Source organism: Bos taurus, chromosome 21 (genome assembly GCF_002263795.3).
Source record: "Bos taurus isolate L1 Dominette 01449 registration number 42190680 breed Hereford chromosome 21, ARS-UCD2.0, whole genome shotgun sequence".
Taxonomy (NCBI): domain Eukaryota; kingdom Metazoa; phylum Chordata; class Mammalia; order Artiodactyla; family Bovidae; genus Bos; species Bos taurus.
The window spans coordinates 21,599,224-21,621,997 of NC_037348.1; the positions used below are offsets into that span (position 1 = coordinate 21,599,224).

General features: G+C 53.4%; 2 protein-coding genes across 2 annotated transcripts in view; one reads left to right on the forward strand and one right to left on the reverse strand.

Annotated features, from left to right (window-relative positions):
* SEMA4B (semaphorin 4B) overlaps positions 1-18,499 on the forward strand; it is a 98,400-nt gene extending 79,901 nt beyond the window's left edge. The window contains 13 exon segments of the mRNA XM_024982321.2: positions 6,712-6,875; positions 7,086-7,148; positions 9,119-9,217; positions 9,879-9,990; positions 10,213-10,326; positions 10,467-10,618; positions 12,034-12,217; positions 12,324-12,475; positions 13,743-13,953; positions 14,040-14,155; positions 14,384-14,550; positions 16,465-16,544; positions 16,819-18,499. Of these exon segments, the coding sequence (XP_024838089.1) occupies positions 6,712-6,875; positions 7,086-7,148; positions 9,119-9,217; positions 9,879-9,990; positions 10,213-10,326; positions 10,467-10,618; positions 12,034-12,217; positions 12,324-12,475; positions 13,743-13,953; positions 14,040-14,155; positions 14,384-14,550; positions 16,465-16,544; positions 16,819-17,549 (2,345 nt within the window). The 3' untranslated portion in view covers positions 17,550-18,499.
* Positions 18,500-19,592: 1,093 nt separating this feature from the next.
* On the reverse strand, positions 19,593-22,765 carry CIB1 (calcium and integrin binding 1). Its single transcript, NM_001075433.2, has 7 exons — positions 22,602-22,765; positions 22,425-22,459; positions 21,279-21,387; positions 20,504-20,654; positions 20,249-20,367; positions 20,078-20,166; positions 19,593-19,847 (listed from the first exon to the last, which is right to left on the reverse strand). Exons 1-7 carry the CDS (start codon positions 22,650-22,652, stop codon positions 19,826-19,828), a joined length of 576 nt encoding a protein of 191 aa, NP_001068901.1. The 5' UTR covers positions 22,653-22,765; the 3' UTR covers positions 19,593-19,825.
* Positions 22,766-22,774: the final 9 nt, after the last annotated feature.

The following is a 22,774-nucleotide window of genomic DNA, read 5'->3' on the forward strand; positions in this document are numbered from 1 at the left end:
TCATCCCACCTGGGAGAACCAGCCACATCTTTAGGCAGCCCGACCTTCTCTGCACCGGACTAACCCGCTGGGCAGAGGACGTGGAGGGTGTCTGAGCAGCACAGGACACTCTCTGCCACACACAGGGTAGGGCAGACGCTAAGACTGACCCTGTGCCCCAGCACTCGGGAAGCTGAGTGCATAAACACCCTCCCCCCTTCAGTCACCTCTGCAGATGGCACCCCGGAGCGAACGCTCAAGCACGGACAAGCCCTGCAGTAGGGTGTATACACACACAGACATACGCATACACACACAGAGGCAAGCTCAGGCAGGAACTCCACTCAGAACACCACTGAGTAGGAACCAGAGTGCGCGCACGCACACACGCACACACACCACACGGGCCTGTGACCCCAGGCCCTGTCTGAGCCCACGCCCTCTGCTTGGCTGTGAGACCCTCGCTGGCTCGGCACAGGCCGAGGTTAGAGGCGCCCAGGGTGAGGACCAGGGAAGCCCAGCTCTTCCAAACAGCCCTGCTTCTCTGGCAGCTCTCGCCAGGCTGGATTTTCCTGCAGGGCTTTCTGATTTTGTTTTTGATCTGCTGGAGTGTTGATCATGCGCCAGACACCGTGCCAACACCGTGATAACATGTGCAAAGTTGTTTTGAGCGAAGCTTTCAGTAAATGTGGGTTATTACATGTATTACTATTTACGTGTCTAATCTCATTTCTTGTAACTACCCTGAGAGGCAAGGTGCTATTATCCTCATTTCACAGATAAAGAAAACAGGGTGCCTAGATTTGAAGTGTGGAGAAGGCAATGGCACCCCACTCCAGTGCTCTTGCCTGGAAAATCCCATGGATGGAGGAGCCTGGTAGGCTGCAGTCCATGGGGTCGCTAGGAGTCGGACACGACTGAGCGACTTCCCTTTCACTTTTCACTTTCATGCATTGGAAGGAAATGGCAACCCACTCCAGTATTCTTGCCCGGAGAATCCCAGGGGCGGGGGAGCCTGGTGGGCTGCCGTCTCTGGGGTCACACAGAGTCGGACATGACTGAAGCGACTTAGCAAAAGCGGCAGCAGATTTGAAGTGGCTGGTCCTAGTGGCACACAGACAGTAAGTAACAGAGGCAGGAGTTGAGCCCAGGTCTCTGAGTCTGTGCTGTTTATTTATTTGGCAGTGCTGGGTTTCAGTTGCAGCATGTAGGAATCTAGTCCTCTGACCAGGGATCGAACCCAGGCCCCCTGCATTGGAAGCACGGAGTCTTAGCCACGGACCACCTGCGAAGTCCTTCTGAGTCTGTGCTTTTAACTTCTGGCTTGCTGACACTCCCAGCTGGCAAGCGAGCCCCACTGACTGACCCTGGTGAAGGCCACAGGGCAAGAGGGATTGTGGATGGGCAGGCCTTCAGGATACCGTGGTGCTTTGAGTTTGAGAGACGTGGGGCGGAGGGAGCGAGGGACAGGATCCCCAGAATGGGAATGCGTGTGAGAGGACCCCTCGCCTGCTTCTTCAGGGTGTTTTCTGTCCCGTGGCACTTGCATTGACTCCCAGTATGACGAAGGAGGTGTGGGGGCTCCTGGGCAGCTGGTGAGTTTGGAGGGCGGGGCTGGACCAGGGCTGGGCAGCTGGCGCCTCGGCTGCCCCTCCCACCTGGCTGTGACCCTTGGCAAGTCTCCCCGCCCCCCATGCCCCCAGGCCTGAGCAAGGCTGAGCTGCCACCTGGACTAAAGCTTATCTCTGACCTTTGGCATTCCTGTGTGTGGACAGATTGCAAGAGCAGCCTCTGCCCAGGCTTACGGGGACCTGCTGCCTCGGTAGAAATGCGCCTCCTCTGTAGGCAGATAAGCCCTCACTGTCAGGAAACTGGAGCGCTGTGAAAGGATGAGGAGGGGGCTTCCCTGGTGGTCTACTGGTTAAGAATCTGCCTGCCAATGCAGGGGACATGGGTTCGATCCCTGGTCTGTAAAAATTCCACATGGCTCGGGGCAACTGAGCCTGTGCGCAGGACTACTGAAGCCCGTGCGCTCTAAGAGCCTGTGCTCTGCAGCAAGAAATCTTGGTCTGTGAGAAGCCTGTGCATTGCAACTAGAGAATACCCCCACTCACTGCACCTGGAGAAAGCCCACACGGCAGCGAAGACCCAGTGCAGCCGGAAACTAATTAATTAAAAATAAATAAAAAATACTAAAATAAAAGACGAGGGACTGCAGTGGCCATTTGCTCTGGCCTCACTGACTCCTTGTGAGCCCGCTGTGAGTTTTGTTTTCATTATCCCCATTATGAGAAAACTCCAGTTTGGTGAGATGGCATCTACCCTGCCCTACAAACATGGTGCTTCTCAAAGTGTGCTCCATGAGCCTCCTACTTCAGAATCCCCTGGGAGATTCAAAACCTTGCATGTTCTCAGGCCCCATCACGGGCCAGCATCGTCAGAGTCTTCAGGGTCAGCTCGTGGATCTAGAGTGTAGGTCTTCCAGGTAGTTTTGCTGCAGTTTGTAGACGGGAGTCCAGGGAGGAGACCTCCTGAGTTGGCCTTCCATCACACTTCCTTTTTTTTTTTCTTTTAAATTGGAGTATAGTTGCTTTACAGTGTTGTTAATTTCTGCTGTACAACAAAGTCAATCAGCTATATGTGTACACAGACCCTTCCCTCTTGGACCTCCCACCCACCTCCAGTTCCCACCCCTGGAAGTCATCGCTGAGCACTGAGCTGGGCTCCTTGTGCTACACAGCGGCTTCCCATGGCTATCTGTTTTATACACGGTAGTGTATATATGTCAGTCCCAATCTCCCGAGTCATCCCACCACCCTCAGTTTAGTCTTTTCAGCTCAGTCGTGTCTGACTCTTTGCCACCTCATGGACTGCAGCACGCCAGACTTCTCTGTCCATCACCAACTCCCGGAGCTTGCTCAAACTCATGTCCATCGAGTCGGTGATGCCATCCAACCATCTCATCCTCTATCGTCCCCTTCTTGCCTTCAATCTTTCCCAGCATCAGCGTCTTTTCCAATGAGTCAGTCCTTCACATCAGGTGGCCAGAGTATTGGAGCTTCAGCTTCAGCCCTTTCAATGAATATTCAAGACTGATTTCCTTTAGGATTAACTGGTTTGATCTCCTTGCAGTCCGAGGAACTCTCAAGAGTCGTTTGCAACATGACAGTTCAAAAGCATGAATTCTTCAGCGCTCAGCTTTCTTTATAGTCCAAGTCTCACATCCATACATGACCACTGGAAAAACCATAGCCTTGACTAGATGGACCTTTGTTGGCACAGTAATGTCTCTGCTTTTTAATATGCTGTCTAGGTTGGTCATAGCTTTTCTTCCAAGGAACAAGTGTCTTTTAATTTCATGGCTGCAGTCACCATCTGCAGTGATTTTGGAGCCCAAGAAAATAGTCTGTCACTGTTTCCATTGTTTGCCCGTCTATCCTACCACCCTACCCCTGTCAACACATTTGTTTGCCTCTCTGTTACAGCCCTGCAAATAGGTACATCTGTACCATTTTTTCTAGACTCCACATGTATGTGTTAGTACGTTATATTTTTCTCTTTTCTTCACTCCGTATGACAGACTCTTGCTGCGGGGCTTTGTGTAAATTGCTTACTGATCCTGAGTTTCAATTTCCTCATTTGTAACCTGGGGCTAGCAGCAGTTTCTATCTCACAGGACCGTCATGGGTACCCAGGGACTTAATAAGTACAACATGTTGACCCAACACTTTCCTGGGGGCATCTGTGGTGGCCAAGCAGAGGGGTCTCTTGGTTGAGGGGAAGGGGAGGGGGATGGTTCTTCCCAGAGCAGAATGCAAAATGACCAGGCTGTTTGTTCCAAAAGGCTGACCAGCTCATCAGCTCAAAGTACAAGCAACATAATTGGGCCTCAATTATGTGTTGGGTTTTATGGTTGGGACAAGTAGGGGGTTAGTGCTGGAAACTTTCCTTGGGCCTGCCAGCATATCCTTGTGTGTGTGTGTGTGTGTGTGTGTGTGTGTGTCTGTGTGTGTCTGTGTGTGTATGCGCGCACGCACTGCGCCAGGCAGCATGTGGAATCTTAGTTCCCTGACCAGGGATCGAACCCACACCCCCTGCATTGGGAACTCGAAGTCTTAACGACTGGACTACCAGAGAAGTCCCCCTTCCGATGTGTAGAGTGCTAAGAGAAGTGGTGAGGAGTTGGGAATTTGAGGCAAAAGACTTGGAATCTAGTGTGATTCCAATCTGAATGTAAGAGTTGAGAGAGGCCTTAACTTCTCCAGACCACAGCTGCCCTCTGTGGTCCCTGCAGCAGAGTTCAGGCTCTGGACAGTGGGCAGGACTCTGCCCTGTGAGTTGCCAGCTGCCCTCTGTGGCTCCTGCAGCAGAGTTCAGGCTCTGGACAGTGGGCAGGACTCTGCCCTGTGAGTTGCCAGCTGTCCTCTGTGGCTCCTGCAGCAGAGTTCAGGCTCTGGACAGTGGGCAGGACTCTGCCCTGTGAGTTGCCACTGCAGCCTGTGTTTCTGCTCTGGTTCTAGACTGACAGGCCTCCTAGCTGCAGATTCCCTCATAGATTCCCACACTGGTACCTGGTAATACTGCCTTCTCGCATCAGGAGACCTTGTGACGAAACAACAGCCTTGGGAACTCCATCATTCCTATTTGCTAGAGGGATTTCCCATTAGAGGTGCTGGGGAGTCCTACTGAAGGGCTTCCTTCAGCATGAACAGCCAGGTAAAAAGCCTGGCTCCCCCAAAAAAGGCTGGTATGTGTTCTTCCTCTTGAACAGTGAGGACAAAGTAACCTGATTTTCCTTTTCTTTTTGGCCACTGGGAGGCTCAACATTAAATGCAGAGCCCATGTCTGGTAGCTGCCTGAGGACCTTATGACCTGTTGATGTGAACCCGTCCTTCCTATCTGGTTTAGATGCTTTCTTCAGATTTTTTTTCCCCCTCTGCTCCTGATTTTTAGCATTTATATTTCACTACCTTCTTTTCTTCATGATCCTTGCCCTTTGTGGAACCAGGCTAGGGGTATGTAAAAATGCTCACCCTGTAAACACACATGAAGCTGTCTTCACAACTGCTTCGTTGGCATGCTGCTTTTTTTTTTTGCTTCCTCAGCTTCATGAAACTGTTAGAGTGATTGCAGTCGACTGGTCAGTTACAAGATGCTTGGGATTGGGCACGGTGGCTGTTTTTGCTTGTTTTTCTTTTCTTATCAGCTGCTTAGAATTTTTTAAATGATTTCCCTCCAAATCCACCAGTCACTGAGGGCATAGGCAGTACCCTGGTGGATAGATATGTGTGTTTATCTTCTTCTTCCTTTCCTTCTAATTTATTTCTTTAACATTGCACAAGTGTAACCTATAGAATCAAAAAATGATAACAAATGCAAAGGGAAAAAAATAACCTAGAATTCTACCAGGATACCACTTTTCAGTATTTTGTGATTCATCCTTCTTGACTGTTTTTCCCCATGTTTATGTTTTTCCCACAAAAAAATAGAATCTAACTATGTATAGTGTTTTTTCATTTTCATTTAATAGTAGATAACTAGTATCTTTCCTTGTTATTATATATTCTACAACAATGAAAGATACTTGAAATTTATATGATATATACATGCACATAGTATTTTTTTTTTTAAGCATAGAAAGACTTATTGTGAAAAGCAGTAATTGCCTCAGTCTTCCCCAGCCGCAGGCCTGGGTAAAAGGGGCAATTTTAATCATTTAGACTTCTTGTTACAGAGTGGTTCCCTCCACTTAAATAAAATGTTTACTCCACGATTTCTTGGTTTATTGGATTTACTGACTTGCCCCTAAGAAAAGTAAAGGTTTCCATCACTTCCATCACCCTTCCCTACTTCCTCCAAGCATTGTCTGCCTCTATATTTGGTTACCTTTGCAATTTAAAATGTAAGTAATATGCTTAAGCCTCAAGTTCTTGTTCTACAAACCATAGTCTCTTGTGGCCCTTATTCTCAGAGGCCCTTCCTCTCAGAGGAAGATATGGAGATGGCATTTTCCTTGATTTCCTTTCACCCCCAGCATCACAGTGCTTGTCTGGTGTACATTCAAGTTTCTGAGGTCAAGGTTATTAGCATTTACATTCGGTTTAATAACCATAAATCGCCGGTGAGTGACACGAAGCAGTGCTGAGACCTGAAGTTTGGCTCCCCGTGTTTGCATTCCTCTGTGACTCGTGATCGCTGCTGCCCACGGGAGTGGGCTGTGCTTACAAGTCCTTCTCTTTGGGTCTAATGGCACTCAAAGGAGAATGTTAAAGAGACTTTCGTTTCTTACATTCTGTTAGATGCTCAAAATCCATCACTTTCTATTTCAGTTCACTTAATATTTTGACCATGCCTTTCTTAGATAACTTTGCTTATTTGTCCGGAGTTGCTAATACAACAGCATTTTACCAGCTGCATAGTATTCCGGCATAGAAAGTGTTGAGATTTATTTTCACCCAGCCCCCTGTGGTTGGATTTGAGGTGATTTCAGTCTTTCATTAACATGAATGGTGCTGTAACTAATGTTCTTTGACATTCATCATTGTGCGTTTGTTTCATACATAATGTTTGAGAATCCGGGAGTGCTGCTTCCCCTAAATCTGACTGCCGGTCCTATGCACCCACTGCCTTGCTGATCTACCTTCAACCGCATCAGTCTGTTCTAGAGGTTGATGCAAGAGCGTTCTCAGGGGAGGAGTGGCCCCCAGGTAATGTCCATCATCCTCTCTCCAGGCTCTGAAAAGCGACCATTCCTCAGATTTGAAGCTGAAAACGTCTTCAACTACACATCCTTCCTGCTGAGCAAGGATGGCAGGACTGTGTACGTGGGCGCTCGAGAGGCCCTCTTGGCACTCAACAGCAGCGTCAGCTTCCTGCCAGGCGGGGAGTACCAGGAGGTCAGATGATGCTCAGGGCTAGGCTGGGTGGACGGTGCCGGTGGGTGGCTGGGTGGGGGGTGGAACTTCTGGGCCCCAGGATGATGCAAATGGGGGAGGGGTGAAGAAACGGGAGGCGGAGCCTCTGCTCCCAGGGGGAGGGGCGAAGACACGGGAGGCGGAGCCTCTGCTCCTAGGTGCACACTGACCTTCCCCTTTCTGGTTCCCCAGCTGCTGTGGCGCGCAGATGCAGAGAGAAAAAAGCAGTGCAGTTTCAAGGGCAAAAACCCAGAGGTGAGCCAGCACCTGGAGGTGACCTGGGCTGAAGGAGGGCTGGAGGTGGTAGGTCTGGGCCCAGGATGGAGGCCGGAGGTGGGAGCAGATGCTGCCAGCTGTGGTGGAAAGGACATGGATTTCTGAGATGGCCAGACCTGTGTTTGTGTCTCGACCCTGTACGTATTATCTCTGTGACCTCGGACAAATGGATTTGCCTCTCCAAGCCTTAGTAAAATGGGGGTAAGGATGGATGTCTCACTGGACTTACCACGAGGATTCAGTGAGCTAATACATATGATAAGGGCCAAACAGAGGTCAGCTTCCAGCAGGAGCAGTGATTGGGTGGGGGTGGGAGTCTGTCCCTTTGAGGATGGTGCTTGATGTGGCAGGCCTGACATACCCTAGCTTGGTTTTGGCCAGACCAATGAGTGGGGACCGGTCAGCCCAGAGTTCTTTGGGAAGACTCCCCACCATTCCCAGAGGCCTCCTCGTCCTGAGTGCAGTGGGGGGCAGCTACGGTGAAGGCAAAAGACACCAGTCTTGGGGTCAAGACATAAGTTCAGGGAATTTCATGGGGTCCAGTGGTTAGGACTCCTAATCCCTGGTCGGGTAACTAAAATCCCATAAGCCAAGTGGCATGACCCACCCCCGACACACACACACACACACCAAATTTTTTTTTAAGACACAGGTTCAAGCCCTGACTGCTTTTGATTTCTTTTATTCAGAAGAAATGTGTTAAGTACTTACTCTGTGCCTGGGTGCTTTGAGACACTGGTTATTATCGTTGTTGTTGTTGTTGTTAAATCACAAAGTTGTGTCCGACTCTTTGCAGCCCTATGAACTGCTGCACACCAGGCTTCTCTGTCCATCACTGTCTCCCTGAGTTTCCTCAAATTCATGTCCACTGAGACAGTGATAACATCCAACCATCTCATCCTCTGTCGCCCCCTTCTCCTCTTGCCCTCAGTCTTTCCTAGCATCAGGGTCTTTTCCAGTGAATTGACTCGTCACATCAGGTGACCAAAGTATTGGAGCTTCAGCATCAGTCCTTTCAATGAATATTCAGGGTTGATTTCCTTTAGGATTGACTGGTTTGATCTCCTGATTATTATATCATTGTGAAAAAGAAGAAATCAGTCTTGTTTTAAGGGTGGTCAGGTTACACTTCCTTTAGAAAAAGTGACATTTGAGCCAAGATTAAGAGGAGGGGTGAGGGGTTTGATGTGGAGAAAGAACAGGACTGTGGATGTCACTCTGAGTGAGGTATTTGGGGAACCACTGGCAGGCTGAGCAGAGCAGTGGCGTGGTCCAGTGTGGGTTTTCAGAAAGTCGCTCTAACTACCGTGGTGGGGAGCGGGCTCCTGGGGCAAGAATAGAGGGAGACCAGCGAGGAGCGAAAGGGGATGGTGGCCCGGACCAGCGTTGGACCAAGAAAGGGAGCGGGACGTCTCGGTCAGATCCTGGATGTATCTTGAAGACGGAGCCACCAGGATTTCCGGATGGGAGAACCAGGGTGGGGGTGGTATAAGAGGGGGGTCGAGGATGCTGTGAGGTCTGGGGCCTGAGAAGATGGAGTTGGCGTCTATGAAAGCGGGGAGACCCCAGAGGAGGGCGTTTTGGGGGAACAGTCAGAAGCTCAGGAGATGCCTGTTAGGACACCCTCTCAGAGGCAATCCGCGAGTCTGGAGTCCAGGGTTCAGGGCTGTGTGTTTCCTTCTGTTCTGGGCTCAACTTCCTCACCAGGTTGGGATAAGACAGCTCAAAAGGGAGATGCTTTGTGCCTTCACCCCAGACTGAAGTGAAGTTTCCTAGTCACAGAGCTAGCTGAGCCCCAAGGTCCCCTCCTACACACACATATGCACACATGGGCACGGTCCTCCGTCTCCTCTGCTCCAGAAGGCACTGCCCCTTGGGTCTGGTTCGGGGGGGCTCAGTGGCCCCCCCTGGTGGCCTGTCTGTGCCTTACATCCTCCTCCTTCCTCCAGCGGGACTGTCAAAACTACATCAAGATTCTCCTGCCACTCAACAGCAGCCACTTGATCGCCTGTGGCACGGAGGCCTTCAGCCCTGCGTGCACCTACATTGTGAGTGCCCTTCTGCACCCCGGGCCGGCCCCCGGCTGGCCCAGGAAGTACCCTCTTTCTGCCCCCAGGGAACTGGTCTGTAGCACTGACCCCTGGTGAAGGGCAGGGCCCTGGTGGGAGGCTTCTGGGAGGTCAAGGGCCCTGAGAGCCTGGGGACCCTGCCCAGCCCTGATGGGTGGGTTTCCCTGCAGGGTGCGGGTAGAAGACAGACCTATAGGATTCCCTGAGCACAAGATCCTGGCTGACCCACGATCACACCCTCTCACTTCCTCCAGCTCTCGCTTAGTCCTGGCCAGCCCATCTCATCCACCCTCCTCATCACACACACGCCCTTGTGTTTCTGCCCTTTGCACAACTTTGTAGAGGGTGGCATTTTCAGGGCGTGAGTCGGAGCAGCCAGGTTCCGAGTCAGACGTTCCTGGGTTTGAACCACATCACTGTCCTTTCCTGGCTCACGTCGCCTGTCTGAGCCTCTTCTCTGCCCCGTGGGCCAGCCACTGTGAGGGGTCATGGCAAGGCGCTGCAGGGACTGTGCCCCAGAGGCCAGGATCGGGAGGAGGCCCTTGGACCACTGCCCTCGCTCTGGACACCTCCCTGCTCTTCCGCCAAGCTCGCTCACTCCCCGGTGTGGCCCTGACCTCCCTGCTCTGCTCCCCTGCAGGACGTGGAGAACTTCACGCTCGCACAGGACAAGCAGGGCAACATCCTCCTGGAAGATGGCAAGGGCCGTTGTCCTTTTGACCCTAATTTCAAGTCCACGGCCCTAGTGATTGGTGAGTGAGGGGCGGGGCAGGCAGGGGGGCCCGGGTCGTTGGTGCCGTGCTGGTTCCCAGGGGTGCGGCGACCCCAGGCGGCTTTCAGTTTGGCTCTTCTTAGTTCTTATTCCCTCCTCTGTTCTCCTCAAGCAAGAAGGGCCGCACTCAGGTCACTGTGGGCCCTGAGCGGGAAGGGGCTGTGCCCAGGGCCCATTCCCATGGGAAATGTTCTCTTGGCAGATGGCGAGCTGTACACGGGAACAGTCAGCAGCTTCCAGGGGAGTGACCCGACCATCTCCAGGAGCCAAAGCCTCCGCCCCATCAAGACTGAGACCTCCCTCAACTGGCTGCAAGGTGAAATCCTCCCGCCGCCCACCCAGTGGGCAGTCCCCAGGCCCCAGGGAGGGGGCCCTGTCCCCCCAGCAGGGCCAGAGAGCAGTCTCGCCTGTCTGGGATCGCTGGGCTGATGGTGCTCCCCACCGACCCCCCCACAGACCCAGCGTTTATGGCCTCAGCCTACATTCCCGAGAGCCTGGGCAGCTCGGAAGGGGACGATGACAAGATCTACTTCTTCTTCAGAGAGATTGGCCAGGAGTTGGAATTCTTTGAGAACACCATGGTGTCCCGCATCGCCCGTATCTGCAAGGTGAGGGGGCTGGGCCACCCTAGAGGCCCCACGTCTGTGGCCTTCTCCTGTCCTCCAGAAGGAACGGCTTGGCTACTGGCATTTCTCTTTTTTTCTTGAATTTTTGGCTGAGCTACATCTTCAGTGCTTCCCGGGCTCTTCTCTAGCTGTGCTGAGCGGCAGCTTTTTCTCTAGTTGAGGTGCACGGGCTTCTCACTGCAGTGGCTTCTCTTGTTGCAGAGCCCAGGCTGAACGTGCAGCTCAGTAGTTGTGGTGCACGGGCTTAGTTGCCCTGCGACCTGTGGGACCTTCCTGGACCAGGGATCAAATCCGTGTCCCTTACATTGGCTGGCAGATTCATAACCACTGGACCACCAGAGAAGTCTTCTCTTCTTTTAAGTTAAAATGTCTGTTTTTTTCTTATTTAAAAGAAACGTGAAAACATAGCAAAGTATACACAAAAATCACAAGATAAAGAGGCAGCTTGGTATGGTGATTAAGAGTGTCGACGCTGGAGCCCAGCTGCCTGGGTTCAAACCCTGCGGGTCGTGTGATCTTGGGCAATTTCCTTGCTGAGAAATCTGTTTCAGTTCCCGCCTCTGTTCAGCATGTACGGTGCTTGGAAATGTGCTGAGCAACCACTAGATGGTGACTGTCGGTGTTAAAATCTCATCCTTCCACAAGAAGTGACCACTGTTAACAATTTAGAATGTTCCTTGCTAATCTTTATACTTTTGCCCATATGTAAAGACTTACATATTTGTCTTGTGTAAAACCATGTGCAAACAAAGAGACACTGTAATGCAACTCTTTAGCCTCCCTTTCTGCTCAGCAGTAAATCGTGACGTCTTTTCATGTTTGTAGACAGATTCCCTTCGTCCTTTTTCTGGCTCCTTGCAGTTAGGGAAGCACTGTCATTTACCTAGCCAGCCTTCTGGCAAGGGGGGGACTGAAGGCTGCCACTTCAAGTCTTTTTTTTTTAATTTATTGTTTATGTGAAATTTAGATCTAGCCGGAGGCGTGCTCTCTCTCTCTCTCTCTCTATGTATATATACACATAAACACACACATATATTGGCCATGGGATGCAACATGTGGGATCTTAGTTCCCTCATCAGGGATTGAACCAGCGTCCCCTGCACTGGAAGCATAGGGTCTTAACCACTGGACCACCAGGGAAGTCCCCTGTCTTCTTGATTTGAGATGAGCTCAGGCCTGGTGTTGTGTCCGTCGGGCCCTTCCTGGTGTCCCGGGAGGGGAAGCGAGGAGCCGTCCCTGAGCCCAGCCCCTCTCCCCCTGGTGCAGGGCGACGAAGCCCTGTCTTCTTGATTTGAGATGAGCTCAGGCCTGGTGTTGTGTCCGTCGGGCCCTTCTTGGTGTCTGGGGAGGGGAAGCGAGGCGCTGTCCCCTGAGCCCAGCCCCTCTCCCTGGTGCAGGGCGACGAAGGGGGCGGGCGCGTCCTGCAGCAGCGCTGGACGTCCTTCCTGAAGGCACAGCTGCTGTGCCTGCGGCCCGACGACGGCTTCCCGTTCAACGTGCTACAGGACATGTTCACGCTGACGCCCCGCCCCGAGGACTGGCCCGACACCCTCTTCTACGGGGTCTTCACATCCCAGTGGTGCGCCCCCCGGGACCTAGCTGGGAACAGGCAGGGTGAGGGGTGCGTGGCTGGCCTCACTGTGAACCCCAAGGCTCCTGGGGCTCATTCAGCCAACTTCCTCGGTAGGAACGGGGGGAACCACGGAGGGCTCTGCCGTCTGTGTCTTCACCATGAAGGACGTGCAGTCCACCTTCAACGGCTTCTACAAGGAGGTGAACCGCGAGACGCAGCAGTGGTACACAGTGACCCACCCAGTACCCTCGCCCCGGCCGGGCGCGGTGAGTGCTGCTCCCTGCCGCAGGGCAGCGTGCTGGGAGGACGGGTCCACACCCCGTGCTGGGCTTGCTTGCTTTTTCTAAGCCTGTTGTCTCATCTTGAAAGTGGGGGCAGAACCCAGGGCTGCTTGTCTTTGCAAGTTCGACGTGACCGTGGACATCAGGATGGCAGTGGGCTGGGCAGGGCGGTCCCATCAGAGCGCTGCCTGCAGCATGCCTCTCTCCCACTCCACCGTGAGCTCCTTGTTGAGTGGCTGGCCGTGGGCAAATGGTCCTCTCTTCTTTCCCTCCAGCCTCATGGGCTTCTCACAAAGCAGACCTTGAGACAAGGATATGGGTGCTGGCAGTTTCTAGGGGAGCTACTCCCCGGAAGCAGCAAAGAGGGGACAGGATTGTGGAGGGAGGGGCGGAGCCAAGAAAGCGGGGGTCGCCACACTGCTGCTGCTGTGGGTGCCTGGAGCTGAGGCCCCGGGGCCCTGGGAGGCTATGTGGAGTATATCTCAGCGTCGTCCCACTGGGGTGTTTGTTACCAACTGCTGGGCCTCAGTGATTGAGGGTCACTCTGGGATGTTAATTCTTGGAGCTGCTACAGAGAATGCCCCAGGGCAGAGAGAATCAGGAACCCTTGTGCCGTCACTCAGTCGTGTCCGACTCTTTGTGACCCCATGGACTGTAGCCTGCCAGACTCCTCTGTCCATGGGGATTCTCCAGGCAAGAATACTGGAGTGGGTTGCCATGCCCTCTTCCAGGGGATCTTCCTGACCCAACGACTTGAACTGGGGTCTCCTGCATTGCAGGCGGATTCTTTAACACCTGAGCTATCAGGGAAGCCCAGGAAGCCTCTGGCGATATGGCAGACTAACTGCAGACGCCCTTGTGGCCCCTACACTGGGACACCTTGCTCAGCCAGGGCTTCTTGAGAAAGGAACTCTGTCACTTCCTGCTGAAAGGATGCTACAGGAGCAGAAAGTGCGGTCATGCCCAGGGGAGGGGGTGGGGGAAGGATGGGCAGGAAGGAGAGGTGGTTGGTGGGCAGAGATGGGGAAACCCTGGCAGCCAGGGCCCACGGCCCCACAGCCTTAGACCTGCAGAGAAGCGTGTCGGCTCCACAGAACTGGAGAGCCATGCTGTGGCCTGGCTTCTGAGGGTGGGGGAGTCCCTGCTGTCCACTGGGGAGGCAGGGCGTGGCAATCCCAGCGGGATCTGTAGAACACCCATCCTGCTGGCCACCCCAATGCCGCCCATCTCAAACCAACGCCTTCTCCTTCAGTGCATCACCAATAGTGCCCGGGAGAGGAAGATCAACTCGTCACTGCAGCTCCCTGACCGCGTGCTGAACTTCCTCAAGGACCACTTCCTGATGGACGGACAGGTCCGCGGCCGCATGTTGCTGCTGCAGCCCCAGGCTCGCTACCAGCATGTGACTGTCCACCGTGTGCTGGCCCTGAACCGCACCTACGACGTCCTCTTCCTGGGCACTGGTGCGTGCCCACTGCAGGCGGGCTGGGGGTCGAGGGGGCATGGGCGGCAGGCTCTTCACAGGGCCTGAGCAATGTCCTTATCGCAGGTGACGGCTGGGTGCACAAGGCGGTGAGCGTGGGCACCGCGGTGCACATCATTGAAGAGCTCCAGGTCTTCCCGGCAGGACAGCCCGTGCGGAACCTGCAACTGGACGCCGACAGGGTGAGCAGAGAGGGAGTACAGAGGGGAGTCTGGGCAGTGGGCTTGGGGTGCCCTGCCCTCCTGCCCCAGTCGGGTGGAAAGATCCAGGCTCCGACAGGAGCTGTCGGAATGTGGGGGGAGGGGCAGGTGCTTGAGAAGCGGCTCCCAGGAGGTGGCTTTGTGGGGCACTGGAGCCGGGTGTAGCTGTGGGAGCCGGGGCCTGCCTCCCATGCTGCGTGTCTCTTGCAGGGATTGCTGTACGCTGCCTCACACTCGAGCGTAGTCAAGGTGCCTGTGGCCAACTGCAGCCTGTACCAGAGCTGCAGGGACTGCCTCCTGGCCCGGGACCCCTACTGCGCTTGGAGCGGCTGGAGGTGTGCGTCCGTCAGCCTCTACCAACCAGAGGTGGCCGTCAGGTAAGAGCTAGTTTGGGCCCCTTCCCCTTGTCCCTCCTGGCGCACCTGCCTCCAAGTGTCTCTGCTTTAGACCCTCTGTGGAATCACCACACAGCCTCATTTGTGTCCGCTGTCTGGGCATCATTTTTTTTTTAATCATTGTATTTATTTATTTTTGACTATGCTGGGTCTTTGTTGCTATGCAGGCTTTGCCCTAGTTGTGGCGAGTGGGGGCTACTCTAATTGCAGTGCACAGGCTTCTCCTTGCAGTGGCTTCTCTTGCTGGGGAGCATGGGCTCTAGAGTGTGGGCTTCAGTACAGCTCTCAGGCTCTAGAGCACAGGCTCAGGAGTTGTGGTGCACAGGTTGCTTCGCAGTAGGTGAGACGTTCCTGGATCAGGGATTGAAGCCGATATCTCCTGCATCGGCAGGTGGATTCTTCACCACTGAGCCAGCCACCAGGGAAGCCCTGGGGATAATTATTAATCAGCTCCCTTCCTGACTCTCAAAAGAGTTGTAACTCAGACAGTAAATTATGTTTGTCTTACCCATCTGTAAAGCAGGGACAGGATTGGGTAGTTAGTATAAAATGTCATAGCTGTGAAAAGATTTGCTGGAGAATGTGAATTGGCACATGAATGTAGTTAAATAACAGAAAATAAGGGCTCCATAACAATCCATTAACAGACCCATTAAGGGACTTCCTGGTGGTCCAGTGGTTAGAACTCTGCTCTTCCACTGAAGGGGACGAGGGTTTATTCCCTGACCAGGAAACTAAGATCCCGAAAGTGGCGTGGCTAAAAACAAACCAATTAAAAATTGTTTTCAGAATAACTTATTTTGTCTAAGAAAACTTAGACAATAGAGATAAGCAGAAACAAAATAAAAACTATCCAAATTTTACAACCTAGAGAGACTTAGATTTAATATATATCCTCCCAGATTTTTCCAAATATGTGTAATATGAACAAAAATACTTTTTTTTTTTAAAAACTAAAAAAAAAAAGTTTGGCTGCAGTTGGTCTTTGATCTTTGTTGTGACATGTGGGATCTAGTTTCCAGACCAGGGATCAAGCCCAGGCCCCCTGCATTGGAAGCTCAGGGTCTTAACCACTGGAGTATGAGGGAAGTCCCAAATACATACATTTTAAGTAAAAATTGGATCTGTCCTATTTGTAGTGTCTATACTTCACTCAAGGGCATACCTGTTTCCAGTTTTATATTTTAAAACATCACGTGTGTGTGTGTACACATATGTATACCTGAAGGGACACTCCAAAAAATACCACCTTTATTGTTGAATAGGTAATTGCGTTTTTTTTTAATTATATTTTAGCTCCATAAAGTTTTGTTTTGTTTTTAATACTTATGTATTTATTTGGTTATTCTGAGTCTTAGTTGCAGCATGTGGGATCTAATACCCTGACCGGGGATGGAACCTGGGCTCCCTGCATTGGAAGCTCGGACTCTTAGCCATTGGACTACCAGGGAAGCCTCTGATTGTGACTTTTGTAATATTCGGTTGAGTTTGTGCTTGATTGAGTTCTGTGTTTTCCAAAATTAAGTCAGTGCCTGTGCTTTGCTTTAAAAGAGACAGATATATGTTAATACGTACAGATTTGGCTGCCCTTCCAGACGTTCTCTAGGGACTCACTCTGCTTTTGTGATTAAGGAATTATCACAGCAACTTTAATATGAAGTAAATACTGTGTAGACAGAGGAGATGCCAGCTCTGTCTACAGAGCCTGTGGGCTGGGGAGTTGCGAAGGGAGGCCGCCTGCCTTTCACCCCTGCCTTGGTCCTGGTTGTCCCTGAGCCCTTCCCCAGGCCTACATCTGCAGGGCTGTGTGACAGTGCGTACTGCACGGAGGAGGATGGGGGCAGATGCAGGCTGTTGGGGTTTCCTGGCCCATCCCAGACTCTCTTTGGTCCCCAGGCCATGGATCCAGGACATCGAGGGGGTCAGTGCCAAGAACGCCTGCAGCCCTTCCAAGATCCGGGCGTTTGTACCAAAGGGTAAGGTCCCCACCAAAAGGTGGCGGAAAGGCAAGGGCCAAGTCTGCCTGGCAGGCTCCTCCAGCCACTGATGGGCGTAAATGCCTTTCCTCACTTGCTCATCCCTCTGGCCCTGGAAGCAGGGTCCTGGCAAGTGAGACCCACAGTCCCCAAAGTCCCCAAGCTGCCCTTATAGCCACGAGGTGCACAGCCTGGAGGGAGGTGGGTGAGTGAGCCTGGGGCGAGCGGAGACACCAGCCCCCTTGACCGGGAACTGTGCCTCTTCTGCCTGCAGGTGAGAAGCCCTGTGAGCAGGTTCATTTCCAGCCCCACACGGTGAACACCTTGGCCTGCCCGCTCCTGTCCAACCTGGCGACCCGGTTCTGGCTGCACAATGGGGCCCCCATCAATGCCTCGGCCTCCTTCCGCGTGCTGGCCACCGGGGACCTGCTGCTGGTGGGCAGCCAGCAGGAGCTGGGGCTGTTCCAGTGCTGGTCGCTGGAGGGAGGCATCCAGCAGCTGGAGGCCAGCTACTGCCCGAAGGTGGTGGAGGATGAGGCGGCTGGCAGTGAGGACCGGAGCATCATCATCAACACGTCTCGGGTGAGCGCACCGGCGGGCGGCAAGGCCAGCTGGCGCATGGACAAGTCGTACTGGACGGAGTTCCTGGTGATGTGTGTGCTCTTCGTGTTCGCCGTGGTGCTCCTCATCTTATTCTTCCTCTACCGGCATCGCGGCGGCATGAAGGTCTTCCTGAAGCAGGGGGAGTGTGCCAGTGTGCACCCCAAGACCCGCCCAGTGGTGCTGCCGCCTGAGACCCAGCCGCTCAACGGCGTGGGCCCCCCTAGCACCCCGCTGGACCACCAAGGCTACCAGGCCCTGTTGGACAGCTTCCAGAGGTCCCGCGTCTTCACGGAGTCAGAGAAGAGGCCACTGAGCGTCCAGGACAGCTTTGTGGAGGTGTCCCCGACATGTCCCCGGCCCCGGGTCCGCCTGGGCTCTGAGATCCGGGACTCGGTAGTGTGAGAGCAGACTTCTGGAGGCGGCCTCCCTCTGGGGCCCCGAGTGCTCAGAGCCGGTTGGCTGGACCTCTGCCCCTCCTCGTGGAAGAAGCCGCGGTGTGCAGCCCTCAGGAGCGACAGAGCCCGCTGCCAAGTAGCAAGGCCCCCCCATCCTCCACCCCAGATGGTCATGTCCCTGTGGGTCCTAGCTGAAGATGGGGGCCTGCCCAAGTGAGCAGATGCTCCTTAAGTGAACTGAGCCCTTTGTTTAAAAACAGTCGAAAATGTGAAACAGGAAAAGAGAGGCAAGATGACGCCACACATGTGGCCAGCCCAGTGCCCGGCTCCCAGCTTCCAGATTGGAAGGATGCATCCAAAGTGGCTGTGTGAGACAGAGCTGGAAACGGCGCACTAGCCGGCCTCTTCCGCCTTCCCCTGCTGTCACAGGCTGCCCCTGCTCACTGCAGAGACGGGCCCAGCTTGGGCTCCAAGGGGTCCAGCCTCCCCCGCTGGCCACGTCCTTGCAGCCATCATCCTGTCACCTCAGGGACCAGAGGGCCACACTGGCCCGGCAGCCCTTCTGAGGCCCTGGGCTCAGGCCCACCTCCTCCTGGACTTTTCCAGCCTGTATCAGGCTGCAGCCACGTTAGAGCGACAGGGCAGCGCCAGTCCAGAAGAGTCTATGACGATGAACATCATCCCTCAGAATTCTAGGAAGAGACTGTTGCCTGCCTTCCTCCAGCCTACAAACCTGTGTCCCTTTTTCCCACACCTGCCCTGGCCTTCAAACCCAGCCCCTAGTTCATCCTACACCTTACAACCTCTACTCTTAAGGGACAACTAAGCCCGTGCACCACTGATAACTGCCCAGCACAGGGACCGTTGAGTTTATGTGGGTTTTATATATATTTTTTTTTAATAAAAATGCACTTTACTTTTTTTTTTTTTAATAAAATCTAAAGAATTGAAATTGAATCCTGGGCCCTTCCTCTTAAAGGACTGTTGCTTTTTGAGGTTGGTCCAGTTCTCTGAGTTCTGGGAGGTTCTAGGCCGCCTCTTTCAGGTGCTAGTGGGCTAACACCAGCCCAGCCTGGCTGACCACATCTCCCCACGGAGCCAGGTTCTTTTTTTTTTTGCTTATTTTTGGCTATGCTGGGTCTTCCTTGCTGTACAGGCTTTTCTCTAGCTGTGGCAAGCAGGGGCTACTCTAGATGTGGTACGTGGGCTTCTCAGTGCAGTGACTTCTCTTGTTGCAGAGCGTGGGCTCTAGGGCTCATGGTCATGGGCTTTAGAGCACGGGCTCAGGAGCTGTGTGCATGGGCTTAGTTGCTCCGCATCATGTGGGATCTTGCAGGATCAGGGATCAAACACATGTCTCCTGCATTGGCAGGCAGATTCTTTACCACTGAGCCACCAGGGAAGCCCAAGCCAGGTTTGTAAAGTGGGTAGGGGAGAGGATTTGTTTACTTCAGTCCCTTTACTCTGCACCCCTGGTTCGGTTCAGGGATGGGGTACAGGGGAAAAGGTCTTGGCTTTTCTTGTTTTGACTTGAAAAGCATTTTTATTTTTCAAATGATCACACAGTGAAACTGACCTTTTTTCTTTTAGTACACAGGTCTATGAGTTTTAACACATGTAGAAGTTCATGTACCCACCACCACTATCAGGATACAAGAGTTCCACCCCTCATGCTCCTCTTCATATCCCCTCACAAGGGAGGGTGAGACGGGCAGATAGTCTGACTTCCTGCTGTCTCCTTCTTTGCCTGCATGCTTAGTCGCTCAGTTGTGTCCAAATCTTTGCAATCCCATGGGCCGTAATCCACCAGGCTCCTCTGGCCGTGGGATTCTCCAGGCAAGAATACTGGAGTGGGTTGCCATTTCCTACTCCAGGGGATCTTCCTGATCCAAGGATTGAACCTGGGTCTCCTGCGTTACAGGCAGATTCTTCACCATATGAGCCATCAGCCATCCCCTTCAAATCCTACTTATCCCCAGGGTGACCGAGGGCTCATATATATATATAAGTCCACTCCTTCACATCAGTAATTCTAGTGTTGCACAAAGGCTCAAAATTTCTAAACCTTTATTATTGATTAGTAGAAACACAAATAGAGCGATGACAGTGAGAAGGGGAAAGGCCCTGACGTGGAGGGCCCTCCACAGCCCCGGGCAAGACTGCTCAGTGCCAGCTCCAGGCTGGGCCAGCTTGGCCGGCGCTGACAACACAGGGGTAACCATGACCACAGCTCAGCAGTGGACTTTCTTCAACAGGGTGCTGCTGCACATGCTGTGGCTCCCGTCACAGGACAATCTTAAAGGAACTGAACAAGAGAAGAGCGTGTTAGGGCTTTCTGCTGAAAGAGGAGGGTAGGGACTAAACCTTAAGTTTACCCCTCCCCCAAGACCCCTTGGAATGGGCAGTGAGTCCTTTCTAGAAGTGAGTCCCCTTCTAATATATTCAGAGGAAGCAGGAGGCCTTTTCCTACCCCAGGGACCACCTCCAGAAATAACATCCCAGACCTGGTGCAGCAGGTGAAGACCACAGTCATACCTGGCAAAATCTGGTGAGCGGGAGATGACATGCTGGAACTCGGAGAGGTTGATGGTCCCATCCCTATCTATGTCAGACTCCTCTAGGATCTGGAAAGGGGAAGCTTCAAGGCCAAAGCCCAAGCCTTCCCCACCTGCTCCCCAGCCCAGCCCACCCGCCACTACTGCTCACGTTGTCGATGAGCTGCTTCATCTCTGAAGCACTGAGCCGTGTGTCTTCGCTCTCTCCCGTGAGGCAGTTCACGAGCTGGCTCAGGTCTTCTCTGTTCAAGGTTCCATCATCATCAAAGTCTAGAAAGCAGACACAGGAAGCCCAAAAGGAGGTGGTCGGGATGAGCACCCAGCTCGTGACTCCCTGAGCCCTCAGGCATCTCCACAAAGACCACGTCAGAGAGGCTGGTGTTCCACCCGGCCCCCTGCTCCTTACCGAAGATGCGGAAGGCATAGTGGGACTTGATGTCTGGGGTGGCTGTGTCACTAAACACACTGAGGAGGTCCAAGAAGTCCTCAAAGCTCAGGCTGTCTCTGCTCGGGGAAGTGGAGAAGACCTTGCAGATTCGCTCCTTGAAGGGGTTGGCCTAAGCAAGAAAGCCTTCTGTGAACGCCACACACGAAGCACCCCAAATCACATATTCAAACGCCACCAGGAAACTGGAGGGAGCAGTTCAGCCTCTCAGGGGAGAACCATCACCACTCGGGCCAGTATAGAAGTCAGGAGGACCCATGACCCCACTGGGGAAGAGACAGAAATGGCTTTCTGGGCATCAGAGCTTAACCTAATACAGGCAGGCCCAGGAGCAGAGAAGTAAGGAAGAGGAAGGCATCCTAAGCAAAGAGAACAAGATGAGCTGGTTATTTTAAAACACAAATATTGAATTGAGCAATTACTGTGTTATAGACCAGGGCCTTTGCATAAAAATTTTCACAGCAGCCCTATGGAAAGGCAATCAGCCTCTGGAATAGACTTTCTCAAACTTCAATAAGGTAATTCAACTCCTCTTAAAGGACACAACTTTGAACCTCCAAGAATATGTCTGAGGATCCCAGTGTGCAAAACATCCTTCTATTACTATATAACTCCCCCGGATGACCTTGATAAAGCACCCAGGAACTTAGGGTGAAACAGAGAGAAGACTGGAATGGGGAGCAGTGACCATGTGACCTCAGAAGGAGTAGCAGAGGGAGGCTGGGGGGGCTGGCACCTTGAGCTCTGGAAGGCTGAGGATCTGCTCCAAGGACACTCGAGCCTGCAGTGACTCCTCCACACTCCGGTGCTCCTGGGGAAGCAGCTCACAGAACCGTCTGTGGGCTCTGGCAGAAGGAAGAGAACCTGTTAGTGTGCTTCCCTAAGTGTATCACATCCCCCCTCCTGGCCTTGAATACCCATCAGGAACCAGCTGAGGAGCTAAGCCCTCAGGACATCTAAGGCAAGAGGAGATACATCACAAGACAGTAAAGGGAGTCTGGGAGTCCATCCTTGCAGGTTTACTGTGGGACCCCATGTCCCAGGCACTGTGCTTGGCCCTGATTCAAGACTCTCCCAGGTGTGGAGAGGTCCGAGAAGGGGCCAGAAATTGGTCTTAAATTAAGAGCAAGTGAAAAAGAGCTAAATTGAAATCTCATTTCATTTCAGGAATCTCCCGCTGCTCCTCAAAGCAGCTACCCTGAACTTTCTACCCCTTAGGCCCCACCTCATTCCCACTGGCATTCTTTTTTGCCAGGAGAAGCCTAGGAACCTTCTTGCTCAGGTGTGCGGCCACATAAAACTGGCTAGGAAAGCGGTTCCAGCCCCAGTTCAAATCCTCTTACTCAAGAATGTCGTCTTAGGCAAGTCATCCGACTGTTTCACTGTCCCCATACCTCCCTCGTGAGGGTTACAAAGGAAACGTAGACAACCCTTCAGCAGAGCATGGGAAATGCTCAGTAAGCGTTAACGGTTACGGTAGTATTCAGATAAAGGAGGAGCCAAAGGGCTCCCCAAGGTTTCTCTGGCTTTTCCAGCAGACAAAGCAGCCCAGAACTACAGCAGTCTCGGCCGGACTGGGGCAGGAAGTTCCGTTTTGCAGAAGCCAGGGGAGCGGGGTCAAAGAGCACCCAACTCTGGCTGGAGGCTGCTCCGCGGTGCACCGCTGGGGCCGCCGGCGCGAGACGGGAGGGCGTGCCGGCAAGAGGGCACAGCCGAGGGCCCGGGGCTCCGGCCCCCAGTTCCGGCTCAGCTGCTGGCTTCATGCAGGCCCCTGCCCCTCCCGCTGGCGGGACCTCGGTTTGCCCATCAGTAAGACGGAGCCTCCCCGTTCCCGAAGCCGTTCCGAGAGCATCCCGGAGGTGAGGTTCGAAACAGCACTTACAGAAGGATCTCCTGTTTGGTCAGGAACGTCAAGTCCTGGAAGGCAAAACGAGAGAGGAGGGTCAGCAGGCCGCCCGGGGCCAGAGGCCGCGCCCACCCGCCCGGCCGCGGCTCGGGGACCGTCCTCTCCCGAGCGCAGGCCGCGCGCAAACTCCCTGGGGACCGGCGTCTCGCGCACCTGGTACTCGGCCAGCAGCTCCTTGGATAGGCGACTGCCCGAACCCCCCATCGCTGCCGCTCGCACACAGCTCCGCCAACTTGTCTCGGGACGCTGGCAACTTTCTCACTTCCGCCCTCGGGTCGCGTCACCACCCGGTGCCCGCGGCAACCGCTCCTGGGGCCACCGCCCCC